General features: G+C 35.5%; 1 protein-coding gene across 5 annotated transcripts in view; it reads right to left on the reverse strand.

Annotated features, from left to right (window-relative positions):
* Positions 1-52: 52 nt before the first annotated feature.
* The window catches only part of LOC127437451 (nuclear factor of activated T-cells, cytoplasmic 3-like), a 38,015-nt gene continuing 20,558 nt past the window's right edge, over positions 53-17,509 (reverse strand). For 3 of the 5 annotated variants that reach the window (XM_051692380.1, XM_051692383.1, XM_051692382.1), the window contains exons 9-10: positions 16,104-16,946; positions 53-2,841 (exon numbers count right to left, since the gene is read on the reverse strand). In XM_051692380.1, the coding sequence (XP_051548340.1) occupies positions 2,774-2,841; positions 16,104-16,946 (911 nt within the window). In that variant the 3' untranslated portion in view covers positions 53-2,773. The remainder of the gene's footprint in view (positions 2,842-16,103; positions 16,947-17,509) is intronic. The other 2 variants (XM_051692381.1, XM_051692384.1) reach the window with 2 other exon arrangements.

The following is a 17,509-nucleotide window of genomic DNA, read 5'->3' on the forward strand; positions in this document are numbered from 1 at the left end:
ATGTGGAAGGGGTTGAAATACACAAAAACTAAAAGGTTGCTCACACAAAATGTCACAAAATCTCTTTTATGTTCAGTAAAAATTCATAAATAAAAATTCAGTTTGAAAAACTATTAAGCAATGAGAAAAAGTCTGAGAAAACAATCTACTGATATGTCAAACAGGTATCACTGTTGATTAAAGTGACACTCAGCTAACTGAAACATGGGACTGTCTCATATGCTACATGCTGATGTATATTTCTTTTCTTTATAATTAATAATCTAAAACTGCTTTTGATTTTCATACATTACAAGAACTGATCTGTAGATTTCAACTACATACAAAGTCCTAATTAAGAGACAATTACAGACAAATGAAACATTCAAATAGGATCAAAGGCATGTCAGGTTTAAAGGGATAGTTCACCCAAAAATGAAAAATCTCTCATCATTTTCTCATGATATCCTAGATGTGTAGGCCTATGACTTTCTTTCTTCAGCAGAACACAAATTAAGATTTTTAGAAGAATATTTCAGCTTTGTAGCTCCATACAATGCAAATCAACAGGGTTCAAAATTTTGAAGCTCAAAAAGCACATAAAGGCAGCATAAAAGTAATCCATATGTTTTTTTTTTTTTTTCCATTTATGCAAAGGTTAACATCATGGAGACAGAAGCAATTGTGAATGACCTTTATACATATTTTCTAAAGGAGATGAAGCATATTGATGTTACCTGTTCTAATTATGTTTACAGTTCACATTAGGCTAATATATATATACACACAGGTGCTGGTCATATAATTAGAATATCATCAAAAAGTTGATTTATTTCACTAATTCATTCAAAAAGTGAAACTAGTATATTATATTCATTCATTACACACAGACTGATATATTTCAAATGTTTATTTCTTTTAATTTTGATGATTATAACTGACAACTAAGGAAAATCCCAAATTCAGTATCTCAGAAAATTAGAATATTACTTAAGACCAATACAAAGAAAGGATTTTTAGAAATCTTGGCCAACTGAAAAGTATAAACATGGAAAGTATGAGCATGTACAGCACTCAATACTTAGTTGGGGCTCCTTTTGCCTGAATTACTGCAGCAATGCGGCGTGGCATGGAGTCGATCAGTCTGTGGCACTGCTCAGGTGTTATGAGAGCCCAGGTTGCTCTGATAGTGGCCTTCAGCTCTTCTGCATTGTTGGGTCTGGCATATCGCATCTTCCTCTTCACAATACCCCATAGATTTTCTATGGGGTTAAGGTCAGGCAAGTTTGCTGGCCAATTAAGAACAGGGACACCATGGTCCTTAAACCAGATACTGGTTGCTTTGGCACTGTGTGCAGGTGCCAAGTCCTGTTGGAAAATGAAATCTGCATCTCCATAAAGTTGGTCAGCAGCAGGAAGCATGAAGTGCTCTAAAACTTCCTGGTATACAGCTGCATTGACCTTGGACCTCAGAAAACACAGTGGACCAACACCAGCAGATGACATGGCACCCCAAACCATCACTGACTGTGGAAACTTTACACTGGACCTCAAGCAACGTGGATTGTGTGCCTCTCCTCTCTTCCTCCAGACTCTGGGACCCTGATTTCCAAAGGAAATGCAAAATTTACTTTCATCAGAGAACATAACTTTGGACCACTCAGCAGCAGTCCAGTCCTTTTTGTCTTTAGCCCAGGCGAGACGCTTCAGATGCTGTCTGTTGTTCAAGAGTGGCTTGACACAAGGAATGCGACAGCTGAAACCCATGTCTTGCATACGTCTGTGCGTAGTGGTTCTCCCCCACATTTTTGAATGGGTTTTGTTTCACAGTCCTCTCCAGGGTGCGGTTATCCCTATTGCTTGTACACTTTTTTCTACCACATCTTTTCCTTCCCTTCGCCTCTCTATTAATGTGCTTGGACACAGAGCTCTGTGAACAGCCAGCCTCTTTTGCAATGACCTTTTGTGTCTTGCCCTCCTTGTGCAACGTGTCAATGGTCGTCTTTTGGACAACTGTCAAGTCAGCAGTCTTCCCCATGATTGTGTAGCATACAGAACTAGACTGAGAGACCATTTAAAGGCCTTTGCAGGTGTTTTGAGTTAATTAGCTGATTAGAGTGTGGCACCAGGTGTCTTCAATATTGAACCTTTTCACAATATTCTAATTTTCTGAGATACTGAATTTGGGATTTTCCTTAGTTGTCAGTTATAATCATCAAAATTAAAAGAAATAAACATTTGAAATATATCAGTCTGTGTGTAATGAATGAATATAATATACAAGTTTCACTTTTTGAATGGAATTAGTGAAATAAATCAACTTTTTGATGATATTCTAATTATATGACCAGCACCTGTATATATATATATTTGCTCGGTACTTCAGTACTGAAGACTTTTTGGAGTCAATCAAAAATGTAACCTTGAAAAATATTTCCGACCTTTCCATTTTTAGGTGAACTATCCCTTTAAGGCACAAAAGGACTTGTATATTTTCAAGTACATTTTACATTCACATTTGATATGCCCAGTTTAACCATGTTCAAAGTCCTTATACAACCTCTACTAGACTGGAAACGTTTATGTACATGGAATTGCTCATAGAAAATGTTTTCTTAACAAGTGCATTAAATGCATGATGGCTGATCCTTCCACAGTCAAAGCAGTTATAATGAGATGTCCACGCTTCTGTTTGTCATTTCACTGTTAGCAATGGTTGCAGTACTAAAGTCTGGTGGAAGGTGCACCGTTTAGATTTTGAGATCTGTGGGACCTATCGTCCATGAGAGTGGAGCTACGGCACGCTGTTGGTATCACCAGAGTCTGGAATCTCAAACAAGTCTCTGACAATGACCTCACTTACTGCAAAGAGAACAAACATATGAGAAAAGATGTTTAAGGATGAATTCCATGAAACCTGTCAGGAATATGTCCGAGTCATATTTCATCTCGAAATCAAAAGAAAGAAATCATAAATTATATTTTGTTGAAAGAAAATAAGCTTATTTTTAGGACCATTATGATGTTTTTGCATTGTGACATTTTCCTGACAGGCACACCAAATGCAAAAAAAATGTAATTATATTTCTTAAAGGGATAGTTCACCCAAAAATGAAAATTATCTCATTATTTACTCAAGTTTAATGATATCCCATGTGTATGACTTTCTTTCTTCTGCAGAACACATTTGAAGAAATATAGAAACATTTCTTAGCTCAGTAGTTCCTTAAAATGCAAATGAATGGAGATTTCTCTTTTGAAGCTCCAAAAATCAAAGACAGTCAGCATAAACTTCATCAATACGACTCCAGCAGTTAAATGAATGTCTTTTAAAGTGACACGATTGCTTTTGGTGCGAAAAATATCAATATTTAAATACTTTTTTAACTATAAACCATTGCTTCACGTTGCCATGATACCAATGTAATCTTATGTTTTCCACTCAGTTGATACATCCAAGATAAGCACACAAATGCACCACTGTGAGTAAAGAAACAGATCAATACAGATCTAAACCAAAACCAACCAAGCTACTGTACAGTGTTCCTCCTTCTCACTTGTAAACAGCGTTGCTCTTCCAGCTGTGACATACTTGCGCCAGTTCTCGCATGTTTCAAATGCCAGTGAGATTATGTCACACACACATACCGCTGCCGACCAGAAGAATGATTTAGAATTCAAAAAAATACTTAAATATTGACCTTTTTCACACCAAAAGCAATCGTATCATTTTAGAAGACATTAATTTAACCGCTGGTGTCGTATGGATGAAGTTTATGCTGACTGTCTTTGATGTTTGGACCTCCAAAAGAGAAATCGCCATTCACTTGCATTTTAAGGAACTACTGAGCTAAGACATTTTTCTTCAAATGTGTTCTGGTGAAGAAAGAAAGTCATACACACCAGGGATATCATGAGGGAGAGTAAATGATGAGAGACTTTTCATTTTTGGGTGACCTATCCCTTTAAATAGCACTTATATATCATGGTAGTAATTGATGTATTGCATTTAATTTATGCAGATTTTTTTAATCATTGAATGAATTTGAATAATTTTTAAACTTACATATTGTACAGTACACTCACAGTATATATTGTACTCTATTACAATAACAAACACCATATTACAGTATAAGAATCAAATGAGATTAAACATTTAGTTACATCAAAAACAAATAAACATATTAAATTAATCTGTATTTGTTATAACATATAAATAACAAATTCATCAAATAAAATAGAAACACCCCCAAAAGTTAAACTTCTGGGCACATTCTGGTAATGAGAATCTTCAAGGAAATTAAATAATGAAAATTATGATGAAAATAATGTCACAATGCAAAAGAATCTATACGGTCCTTAAAATAGGCTTGATTTTCTATATGCAGATTAGAATTTTTTGTTTTGTTTTTATTATGGGGTGAAATACACCTATACACGTGAGTCAGTTTAAATAATAGAAAAAGAGATGAATGAGCAACATTTCATTTTTGTCCATTTATAGTCAATCTGAGGACAGTGTTGTGCATCTCTGGTGATTCCCCTGCTGTTCTTACTTTAATTTAGAGCATGCTTAAGCTTTTACACAGCATCATTTAACACTTTCCAACTTCAATGGGTAATGTTAAACCACAAAGGCTGAAAATGTGTTACTACTATAGTAGTCCATACATGAGAAGGAAGATCTGCACTCTGGAAATGTCTTAAAAAAAGATTGGTTCTTTATTGTCTAAAAGCAGCAGCGGGGGGGAACAGACATTTCGACCCAAGGCCTTCTTCAGTGTAACTGCTGTAATAACTGTACTAAAGTAGTCTTGAAATGCAGCCATTCTTATCAATGTAATGTAATGTGAAAAGCCTACACAAAGTCCATTAATACACTTTAAATACACAAGCTATTCACAACATGACATGCATCATCAATATGAAATGGGAAGAAGAGTATACAGTGTGGGTTATAAATATATCATAGTCAGAAAAGGAAGTGTGCATTTGGACAAGAATCTGAGTGTAGATGAAAGACAACAACACACATGGAGGGTTACACACACACAAGTGTGTTTTTTAAGCGATTTGGTTTATGGGGACACTAGAAATGTCCTCATAAACTACAATTATAGCATAATACCCCTGTAATTACCAGTTTGTAACCTAATAAAATTCCCGCGTAAACCACCCAAACCCACCCACATACACGCAAGTGTGCCCACGTACATGTACACGTACACACACACACACACACACACACACACACACACACACACACACAGCCTGGCAATGAAGGGAGCATGATGCCGGACAACAGCACTCACTCAACAGGGGTATTCCAATCCACTGCACCTGTCCTCTCCAACACGGATAAGTGCTGTTGAGGCACGGTGATGGTGGGCCAGGTAAGAAGGAGTATACCACATACAAAATTTACACACATTCTTTACTTGGTATTGTTAAATTATATTTATAAATGAAATTAGATATTTCAAATGAATATTTATAATATATAAAATGTATATGTAATTTCTGAATATTTATATTTATTATTATTTTAAAAAGATGCTTTTCTATTATTTATAATATATAAAAAAAATTACAAAATTTTTTATTTTCATTATTAATATTGATAATATAAATTCATTATTTTTTAAATAGACTCATTATTTATATATCTAATTAATGATATTAATAAAGAATAATTATTGTTCTTTAATAAATGATTAAAAAGATTATCTATATATATATATATACTGCTGCTACACAATTGGCTGATTGTTGGTGCCAGATGGGCTGGTTTGAGTATTAAGTAGCTGCCTTGTTGATGAGAGAGGACAACTGAGAATGGCCAGACTGGTTCGAACTGACAAAGCCTACTATAACGCAGATAACCACTCTGTACAATTGTGGTGAGAAGAATATCATCTCAGAATGTTATTCTGAGATGCGGGTTGGCGCTGTTTTGGTGGCACGAGGGGGACCTACACAATTTTAGGCAGGTGGTTTTAATATTGTGGCATATATATATATATATATATATACACACAGGTGCATCTCAATAAATTAGAATGTCATGGAAAAGTTCATTTATTTCAGTAATTCAACTCAAATTGTGAAACTCGTGTATTAAATAAATTCAATGCACACAGACTGAAGTAGTTTAAGTCTTTGGTTCTTTTAATTGTGATGATTTTGCTCACATTTAACAAAAACCACCAATTCACTATCTCAAAAAATTAGAATACATCATAAGACCAATAAAAAAAACATTTTTAGTGAATTGTTGGCCTTCTGGAAAGTATGTTCATTTACTGTATATGTACTCAATACTTGGTAGGGGCTCCTTTTGCTTTAATTACTGCCTCAATTCGGCGTGGCATGGAGGTGATCAGTTTGTGGCACTGCTGAGGTGGTATGGAAGCCCAGGTTTCTTTGACAGTGGCCTTCAGCTCATCTGCATTTTTTGGTCTCATGTTTCTCATTTTCCTCTTGACAATACCCCATAGATTCTCTATGGGGTTCAGGTCTGGTGAGTTTGCTGGCCAGTCAAGCACACCAACACCATGGTCATTTAACCAACTTTTGGTGCTTTTGGCAGTGTGGGCAGGTGCCAAATCCTGCTGGAAAATGAAATCAGCATCTTTAAAAAGCTGGTCAGCAGAAGGAAGCATGAAGTGCTCCAAAATGTCTTGGTAAACAGGTGCAGTGACTTTGGTTTTCAAAAAACACAATGGACCAACACCAGCAGATGACATTGCACCCCAAATCATCACAGACTGTGGAAACTTAACACTGGACTTCAAGCAACTTGGGCTATGAGCTTCTCCACCCTTCCTCCAGACTCTAGGACCTTGGTTTCCAAATGAAATACAAAACTTGCTCTCATCTGAAAAGAGGACTTTGGACCACTGGGCAACAGTCCAGTTTTTCCTTCTCCTTAGCCCAGGTAAGACGCCTCTGACGTTGTCTGTGGTTCAGGAGTGGCTTAACAAGAGGAATACGACAACTGTAGTCAAATTCCTTGACATGTCTGTGTGTGGTGGCTCTTGATGCCTTGACCCCAGCCTCAGTCCATTCCTTGTGAAGTTCACCCAAATTCTTGAATCGATTTTGCTTGAAAATCCTCATAAGGCTGCGGTTCTCTCGGATGGTTGTGCATCTTTTTCTTCCACACTTTTTCCTTCCACTCAACTTTCTGTTTACATGCTTGGATACAGCACTCTGTGAACAGCCAGCTTCTTTGGCAATGAATGTTTGTGGCTTACCCTCCTTGTGAAGGGTGTCAATGATTGTCTTCTGGACAACTGTCAGATCAGCAGTCTTCCCCATGATTGTGTAGCCTAGTGAACCAAACTGAGAGACCATTTTGAAGGCTCAGAAAACCTTTGCAGGTGTTTTGAGCTGATTAGCTGATTGGCATGTCACCATATTCTAATTTTTTGAGATAGTGAATTGGTGGGTTTTTGTTAAATGTGAGCCAAAATCATCACAATTAAAAGAACCAAAGACTTAAACTACTTCAGTCTGTGTGCATTGAATTTATTTAATACACGAGTTTCACAATTTGAGTTGAATTACTGAAATAAATGAACTTTTCCACAACATTCTAATTTATTGAGATGCACCTGTATATATATATATATATATATATATATATATATATATATATATATATATATATATAGTTGAAGACAGAAGTTTACATACACCTTAGCCAAATACATTTAAATTCAGTTTTCACAATTCCTGACATTTAATCATAGAAAACATTCCCTGTCTCAGGTCAGTTAGGATCACTACTTTATTTTAAGAATGTGAAATGTCAGAATAATAGTAGAGAGAATAATTTATTTCAGCTTTTATTTCTTTCATCACATTCCCAATGGGTCAGAAGTTTACATACACTTTGTTTGTATTTGGTAGCATTGTCTTTAAATTGTTTAAATTGGGTCAAATGTTTTGGGTAGTCTTCCACAAGCTTCTCACAATAAGTTGCCGGAATTTTGGCCCATTCCTCCAGACAGAACTGGTGTAACTGAGTCAGGTTTGTAGGCCTCCTCGCTCACACACACTTTTTCAGTTCTGCCCTCAAGTTTTCTATCGGATTGAGGTCAGGGCTTTGTGATGGTCACTCCAATACCTTGACTTTGTTGTCCTTAAGCCATTTTGCCACAACTTTGGAGGTATGCTTGATGTCATTGTCCATTTGGAAGACCCATTTGTGACCGAGCTTTAACTTCATGGATGATGTCTTGAGATGTTGCTTCAATATATCTACATAATTTTCCTTCCTCATAATGCCATCTATTTTGTGAAATGCACCAGTCCCTCCTGCAGCGAAGCACCCCCACAACATGATGCTGCCACCTCCATGCTTCACGGTTGGGATGGTGTTCTTCGGCTTGCAAGCCTCACCCTTTTTCCTCCAAACATAACGATGGTCATTATGGCCAAACAGTTCAATTTTTGTTTCATTACACCAGAGGACATTTCTCCAAAAAGTAAGATCTTTGTCCCCATGTGCACTTGCAAACTGTAGTCTGGCTTTTTTATGGCGGTTTTGGAGCAGTGGATTCTTCCTTGCTGAGCAGCCTTTCAGGCTATGTTGATATAGGACTTGTTTTACTGTGGATATAGATACGTGTCTACCTGTTTCCTCCAGTATCTTCACAAGGTCCTTTGCTGTTGTTCTGGGATTGATCTGCACTTTTCGCACCAAACTACGTTCATCTCTAGGAGACAGAATGCCTCTCCTTCCTGAGCGGTATGATGGCTGCGTAGTCCCATGGTGTTTATACTTACGTACTATTGTTTGTACAGATGAACGTGGTACCTGCAGGCATTTGGAAATTGCTCCCAAGGATGAACCAGACTTGTGGAGGTCCACAATTGTTTTTCTGAGGTCTTGGCTGATTTCTTTTGATTTTCCCATGATGTCAAGCAATGAGACACTGAGTTTGAATGTAGGCCTTAAAATACATTCACAGGTACAACTCCAATTCAGTACACCTCCTATCAGAAGCTAATTGTCTAAAGACGACATCAATTTCTAGAATTTTCCAAGCTGCTTACAGGCACAGTTAACTTAATGTATGTAAACTTCTGACCCACTGGAATTGTGATATAGTCAATAAAAAGTGAAACAATCTGTCTGTAAACAATTGTTGGAAAATTACTCATGTCATGCTCAAAGAAGATGTCCTAAACAACTTACCAAAACTATAGTTTGCTAATATTAAATCTGTGGAGTGGTTAAAAAATGAGTTTTAATGACTTCAACTTAAGTGTATGAAAACTTTTGACTTCAACTGTCTGTGTATATATATATACACACACACACATATATATATATATATATATATACACACCCACACACCCACACACCCACACACACACTACCAGTCAAAAGTTTTGAAACACTTTTAACATTATTATAATTTTTTTTTTTTTTTTTTTTTACTTTTTAGAATAATAGTAATGTCATCAAAACTATGGAATAACAAATGGAACTATGGGAATTATGTTGTGACTAAAACTCCAAAATAAATCAAAACTGTGTTATATTTTAGCATCTTCAAAGTAGTCATCCTTTTGCCTAGAATTTGCAGACATGTACTCTTGACATTTTCTCAACCAACTTCTTGAGGTATCACCCTGGGATGCTTTTTAAACAGTATTGAAGGAGTTCCCATCTATGTTGGGCACTTATTGGCTGCTTTTCATTCTTATTTGGTCCAAGTTATCAATTAAAAAAAAATAAAATCTTTTATTAAATTTTTGTTTTATAATGAAATAAATTAATAAGGTGGCACAATTATATTTTTGTCTACAAAACTAATTTCAAACATTTAAGCATACGCTTTCAGATCAAAAGATTTTAAAGATCATGAGAAACATTTCAGTAAAGTGTTTCAATACTTTTATATACACTACCGGTCAAAAGTTATCTTAAGTCAAATTAATATATTAATTACATATACACTGATCAGCCACAACATTAAAAACACCTGCCTAATATTGTGTAGGTACCCCTTGTGCCGCCAAAACAGCGCCAAACCGCATCTCACAATTGTACAGAGCGGTTATCTGAGTTACCGTAGACTTTGTCAGTTCAAACCGGTCTGGCCATTCTCTGTTGACCTCTCTCTTCAACAAGGCATTTCTGTCCACAGAACTGTCACTCACCTACCAATAATCATCCATGCGATTAGCGTGGCAGCAGTGCAGTGCATAAAATCATGCAGATACAGGTCAGGAGCTTCAGTTAATGCTCACATCAACCATGTGATCTCAGTGATTTGGAGCGTAGCATGATTGTTGGTGACAGATGGGCTGGTTTGAGTATTTCTGTAACTGCTGATCTCCTGGGATTTTCACACACAACAGTCTCTAGAATTTACTCAGAATGGTGCCAATACCAAAAAACATTCAGTGAGCGGCAGGAAAACACCTTGTTGATGAGAGAGGTCAACAGAGAATGGCCAGACCGGTTTGAACTGACAAAGTCTACAGTAACTCAGATAACTGCTCTGTACAATTGTGGTGAGAAGAATATCATCTCTGAATGCTCTTCTGAGATGCGGGTTGGCGCCGTTTTGGCGGAACGAGGGGGACCTACACAATATTACGCAGGTGGTTTTAATGTTGTGGCTGATCGGTGTATATTCTATAAATACATTAAATTAATCATTTTAATTATTAATATTAAAACATACAATTCTAATCCTATTTTAAATGGAATTACACTTATAAAAGGTAAATATATTTAAACTAAACTATTTAGTATATTTACAAAATAAAATATATGTATAATATATAGTATATATGCTGTATAATTATTAATATTAAATGAAAAGGTGCACTCAGTAACTTTTTTCTTGTGTCATGCAAGTCTTGTGACTTACAGTGACACCTAGTGGTGTGGATGCAGCATCATTCAAAATCGATAGTTTTCAGTTACAGACGCCATTGTAGAAATTCACTATTCACAATCAGCCATGATTAATTTAATCCAATAGTGAAGGTGTCCAATAACAAGACAGAAGAGTGCATCTTTAAACTGTAAATACATTTGTAATCAAGTTACATTTATAATATGTAAATATATTAATGCTATTTTAGAAATATCAATTACAAAATTCAATTATAAAGTGTATCATATACATTTTAACTTTTTAATTATAAAAGTAAATGTATCTCATATTCTGCTCTATACTTACATCTATTTTTTCTTTATATTTAGCTTTTTATGTCTTTCTTATTTATTTATTTATACCAGGAACAGTAGGGACACCTTCATGAACAAAGACAATGTTATAATTTTTGTACATTCATATTTATCATTATTTTATATAAAAAAATATTTGATATAATTTATAATTTATAAAACAATAATTTATTTATTTTAATTATTATTATTAATAGAAATTATTGTTAATATACATTTATTAAAATAAATTAATATGAATGATCTATTTATTTAATGGTATATTAATAAAAATAATTATTGTTCTTATGTAATAAAAAAAAAAAAAAATGTGTTTATCCCCTTTTCTCCCCAATTTGGAATGCCCAATTCCCAATTAATTTTAGTCAATGAATAATATATTTTACCTGATGATGTGCAAAATGGACAAAAAAAATAAATAAAAAAAAAATAAAAAAAAGTGTCAAACTGTAACAGTTCAAACTTGAATAAAATTTTCAAACATTTAGAAAAAAAATGTATAAGCATTTTCTTATGTATACATGTATCACACATACAGCATAAATGTACTGTATATACTGTCCTTGTTGTGAAAAACTTGAGCTCCTGAAATAATTATGTATAGATGGAAGTATTGGCTATATGAAGGTAAAATTGTGCCTAAATGATTTGCATGCACAGAGTAAGATTTGTGAAAGCGTAAATCAAATTGCAAGCGTAAAAAATAAATTGCATGTGCACAGAACGTTTTGTATAGGTGTAAATCTAGTTGCAGGTGTAAGAAACAAATATTAGCAATACTTTAATGCTTTGCATAAGTGTAATTCACGTGTTGTGAATCTATAATTGCATATTAACACAAAGTAAATTTGGTCTGTGTTCTTCTGACTTCCTTTTTTTCGCTCTTACACTTTTGGCACTGTTTTAACACCTAAGCATGGCCAAAAACATTGCAAACCTGCAATCAGCGATATGCGAGCAAAGAAAGGGTGTAATGAACAGCAAAATGGATTCACCGCATAGAATCAGTCTGTATGTGTAAAATAAACTACTGCAAACGTGTAAATGACTTGTGTTTGTGGCATAAATATTTTCCAGAAATAATCTGATATACACTGTTCCGTCTTCCCTTTTGTTGTGCTCACACTTTTGACACAAATTTCTCACTGAAAAGAGTTTTGCAAGCGCGAGGGGGAAGACGGGTCTACCTGCGTCTAGTAACCAATCAAATGAGGTTTTCCTTGACCAGTTTACTCTGACCTGATTGGTTTAATAACATGAGAGACAGCTTCTTCTTCATATGGCTCAGCGTCGTTCCTCTGGGTATCTATCCTCTCTTAAATATTAAACTGAAATATTAATACAAACACGTTCTTTTATTGCGAGTGTAAACAGTGTTGAGCTGACACCATTTATTGATATAAATCTCAGTCTGGTGTTCAAATGTTTCTTCTTGTTGCTGTTCATTGTTTTAATTATATTTTAATTACTTTCAATTATCATTGGCATGGTGGATGGATGGATGGAAGGAACTTACTGGTATCATTGAACTCATTCTAAAAAACAAAATGATATAAGTAAACTATCTGTTCACAAAGTTTTGTTTTATATGGCTTACTTTATTAATTTGTTTTCTAGAATGAGTTCTGTGATACCAGCTAATTCCATCTATTCACCAAACATAAGTAAACTGGTCAAGGAAAACCTCATTTGATTGGTTACTAGAAGCAGGTAGATCCGTCTTCCCCCTCGTGCTTGCAAAACTCTTTTCAGTGAGAAATTTGTGTCAAAAGTGTGAGCACAACAAAAGGGAAGACGGAACAGTGTATATCAGATTATTTCTGGAAAATATTTACGTTTGCAGTAGTTTATTTTACACATACAGACTGATTCTATGCGGTGAATCCATTTTGCTGTTCATTACACCCTTTCTTTGCTTGCATATCGCTGATAGCAGGTTTGCAATGTTTTTGGCCATGCTTAGGTGTTAAAACAGTGCCAAAAGTGTAAGAGCGAAAAAAAGGAAGTCAGAAGAACACAGACCAAATTTACTTTGTGTTAATATGCAATTATAGATTCTCAACACATGAATTACACTTATGCAAAGCATTAAAGTATTGCTAATATTTGTTTCTTATGCTTGCAACTAGATTTACACCTTTACAAAACGTTCTGTGCGCATGCAATTTATTTTTACGCTTGCAATTTGATTTACGCTTTCACAAATCTTACTCTGTGCATGCAAATTTTTCTATCGCGCATGTAACTTCATTTACGCTTTCACAAATCTTACTCTGTGCATGCAAATCATTTAGCCATCATTTTACCTTCATATGGCTACTTTTTAGAAGTTAGCCTGTATTATGAATTATTCATTATGTGTAGCGTGTTTCTTATGGAAACTGCGTATTCACAATTCAAGTAACGCAGCACATATTCTGACGTGCGCGTCGCTTCACTGTAAGTTGTTCCATAATTGTTGTGGATATATTGATGAATCTCGTGTATAAATAGGATGCATTTGAATTAGCTATTTAGTCCGTTTTGAAGCGGTTAATTTTGCTGGTGTTAGCGTGTTCAACTCACGCAGCTCAAGCGGAGAAATCCCTTACACAGTCTTCCATGGAACTCCTATCAACCATATCACGGGTTTCACCTCTTAAATTGATAAATGTAGTATAATACAAACTTTAATAGTAGATAAAACACTTGAATAATCATATTAAAATATGCTGGTAACTGGTGGTGGTTTGTTATCAGTGTAAAAGCGCTTTGAGTATACTGTCAGAAAAGCACTATACATGTTAAATTCATTCATTCAAAATATGTAAATGACAGTGTCTTCACCAAAGCAATTAATTTTTCATTTTTAAATATTTAATCATTTAACATAATAATAGCACCATGAAAATAGCACATCATGACTCTGGCTCTGAATATCAAGGCAATAAGCTCAAATCACGAGATTCATCCACCAGAGCAGTAGCGTCGAAACACAAAGGACGTAAAGTGTTCTTCCGCAAATTGTTTGCAATTTTAAATTTCAACCACAGATGTCGCTAGAGAGCACCATGTTACGTAGTGCAGCTTTAATGTATTATATAATTAAATATTACAATTATTTAAATAAATCTTTTTAATTATTAATATTTAAACTTGCAAATACATAAATTGTAAATACATTACATTTGTAAAATGTAAATGTTTACAAAATAAAAAATATATATTTAAGGAATACAATATAAAAATATATAAAAAAAATATTTTATATAAATTAATAAATTCCTTATATTTTACTTAAAATTATTAAATTAATAATTAGTTTTTCATATTAAATTAAACTTTAATTTGTAATACTGTACATCTGAAATCAATTTAAATTTGAAAAAGTAAATATATTATATATCAATAACAAAAGTCAATTACAAAAAGGTATTTTGTACATTTTAACTTTGTAATTAGAAAAGTCAGTGTAGCTCATATTTTGCTATATACATACTGCTAACAAATTCTTCTCTTTTTTTTTTCCATTTAGCTTTTTCTTTTCTTTTTTCTTTTTCCAGGAACAGAAGGGACACCTTCATGGCCCCCCCCCCAGGGAACAGATGGGACACCTTGGGTCAAGTTCAGTCAAGGTAATCTGCGAAGTTGAGGTCTTCTTCCAAGCTAATGGCAGCAATGTCTTATGCAGACTATGCAAGAGTGTCACAATACAGCTGCGAAAATCTAGGGGTGGATTAGCCTCCATGGTATATTTAGCTCTTTTGGATGACTCTATGCAATACCAGTATCCTCTTTCCCACTGCACTGCGGGACTGCAGACTATAATTAGGCCCAAACTAAACATGCTTCCAGACACTAGGGGTGGCAGCTGTTAGTTTTCCTTGAGAGTAAACAAAAAGCCCAGCTAGCATATGGTGCCAAGCTACCAGACATTTTGATAATGCAGTTTAGGGTAAGTTATTGTCTCAACATGAGGTGCAGTCAAGTGTGTATTGCATCTAAACAGATAATATACAGTAGTCTGTAACAAAGAGTTAGTCACAGCAACACTTAGCTTTGAGGTGAGGAAACGTTACCAACTATACTCTGGTGTTGCTAAAAGAGGACCATAGAAAATAATTTTGACTTGTCCCTCAGATTGTAAAAACACACAAAAATCATGTTTACAGTAATGCACTTAAAATGAGTCTATGGAGCAAAGCATTCTGAAGGGTTTAAAGAAATAAAAATTACAGTTTTGTGGCTTTTAATTCATGTCTGTTAGCTTTTAAGCTATCTATATGCTAGTGTACTCCTAAATGTTGACAAAATTAACTTTTAGCGGATCTACACATTTAAATTTCTTTATCCAGACCGAGAAATATTGATGACAAAAGGCTAATCTATACTTTGGTTTTCCTCATGCTGTTATGTCTCATGCACAGTGTGCACAACACTAGTGTTGTCATCAGCGCAACTTGTGTTTTTGCTAATACACTAATGCGCTAATTCTTCTGCACAAAGATGTGTGGTATTTGATCTTTAAAGTTATCTGAATCATCCTTTTAGTGATTACTTTTCAGGGGGCTGAAACTTTGGTTATACATAATTCATGGGGTTGGACAAACAGTTTATTTCTGGTATCCTTGCACGTATGAAAATATGAGTTTATTTTACTGGCTTGAATTGGACACAACAGGAGTTGAAATGTTGGATATTTTCAAATAACTTTGCACAGACAAAGCTAATAAGTGATTTTATCATGGAATATTAAATCTTGTGACTATACTTTCACTATTGTGTATATTAACATTTATTATGCAATGCCTTCCCCCACAGACTTCCATTGTTAGTGGATTACTGCAAACACAGCAGTCGAAATTATTTTCAAAAAGCTTGAATTGAACCTGCAGTATTCTGTAAACTGTTTTCTTTAGAGCCTTACCATCATCAAGAGTGATATCCTGTAGTCCTATGGTCTTAAAGGTTAGCTCTTTCCTTTCCTCTGATTCCTCTTTAATGTTAAGGCTTTCTCCACCTTGTGACGTACTGTAACCCAATGGGTCTACACTTTTGCCGGCTACCTTGAGAGATGTACCTTTGAGGGGTTGATGGTCCTTCGAGCACTCCTTGGTAGACGAAGAGATAGAAGGCACTGTAGCAAGAGTGGAGTGATTAGTAAGAGGAGGCACCTGGGATGAGGAGGACTGTGGGAACTGCACCAGATCCACAATGTGCAGACCAGATCTATCAACAGTTGGGTTAGTTAACTCAGACTGGTTGGAAGGTAAGGAAAGGCCAAAGTGGTGAAGATTATGGCCCTGTTCTGAAGGCATGACTTGGAATCCTTTGCCTCGTTGAGACCTTGGTTGCTCAGTAAAGATTTGGGATGACTTGCCACCTTGCAGTGATCCGCCATTATTGGGAAGACTAGACTGTCCCTTGTAAGAAAGGTTCTCTTGAGGTTTCTGGTATGAAGATTTGGTAAAGTCCACTGATGGGTGGTGGAACATAGGGTGGGGGTCTGCTCCAGTACCAAGACTGCTGTCTGTAAGATGCTGCTGGTTCAGATACAAAGGATGCTGAGGTAAGTAACTAAGGTAAGTTGAAGATGGAGCACAGACTGGTCCTCCAGACAGCAGCCACTGCTCGAGGGGCTGGACCTGATCGGTTGGAATTGGGTCGCCGGTGGTAATGAAGCCTGCAGGGGAGGTGGTGGGATGTTGCCCTGCAAGATCATTAGTGGCAAGGTCCTTCCCCTTACCAAACTCCTGCTTCACCTGCACTGCTGGGAAGGGGGATGAACAAAACTTTACACATTTGCTTTATGAGCATTTTTTACCAAATTAAACTTAATTTCAGGCTAGTTTTCTTGTAGTTTCAGAAAAGACACCCTTATTGCACACAAATGGCAGAAGATTTCCAAAATCGCAAGATCTTACCTGATTGACTGGCATCTTCGCAATTTCTGGGGTACAAATTATCATTACAAGAAATTGGGCAGCTACAGTGAGCACTTCTAGGGAAAACTAGTCACTGGGTTAGACATTGAATAGCTTTAAAGCTTCAAAAGATATTTAAGAATTTTGTTGGAGGCCCATAGCAGGGTGTGAGATCTCACAACTGTATAATGCACTTGTTTTCATAATTATAAGGATATAGGATATGGATATGACTAGCTGGAAGGTTTGGTCTTGGCAGACTAGATCTTCTTACATTGCTGCTGCAGAGCAAATACAAAGACTTGCTACTGCAAAGAACACAGAAATGCTATGTTGAGCATGTAAGACTTGCTGCTGCTGCTGCTGCTGCTGCAAAATTAGATATACAATCCCTGTAAAGGAGATCTAG

This window comes from Myxocyprinus asiaticus, chromosome 48 (genome assembly GCF_019703515.2).
Source record: "Myxocyprinus asiaticus isolate MX2 ecotype Aquarium Trade chromosome 48, UBuf_Myxa_2, whole genome shotgun sequence".
In the NCBI taxonomy this organism is placed as follows: domain Eukaryota; kingdom Metazoa; phylum Chordata; class Actinopteri; order Cypriniformes; family Catostomidae; genus Myxocyprinus; species Myxocyprinus asiaticus.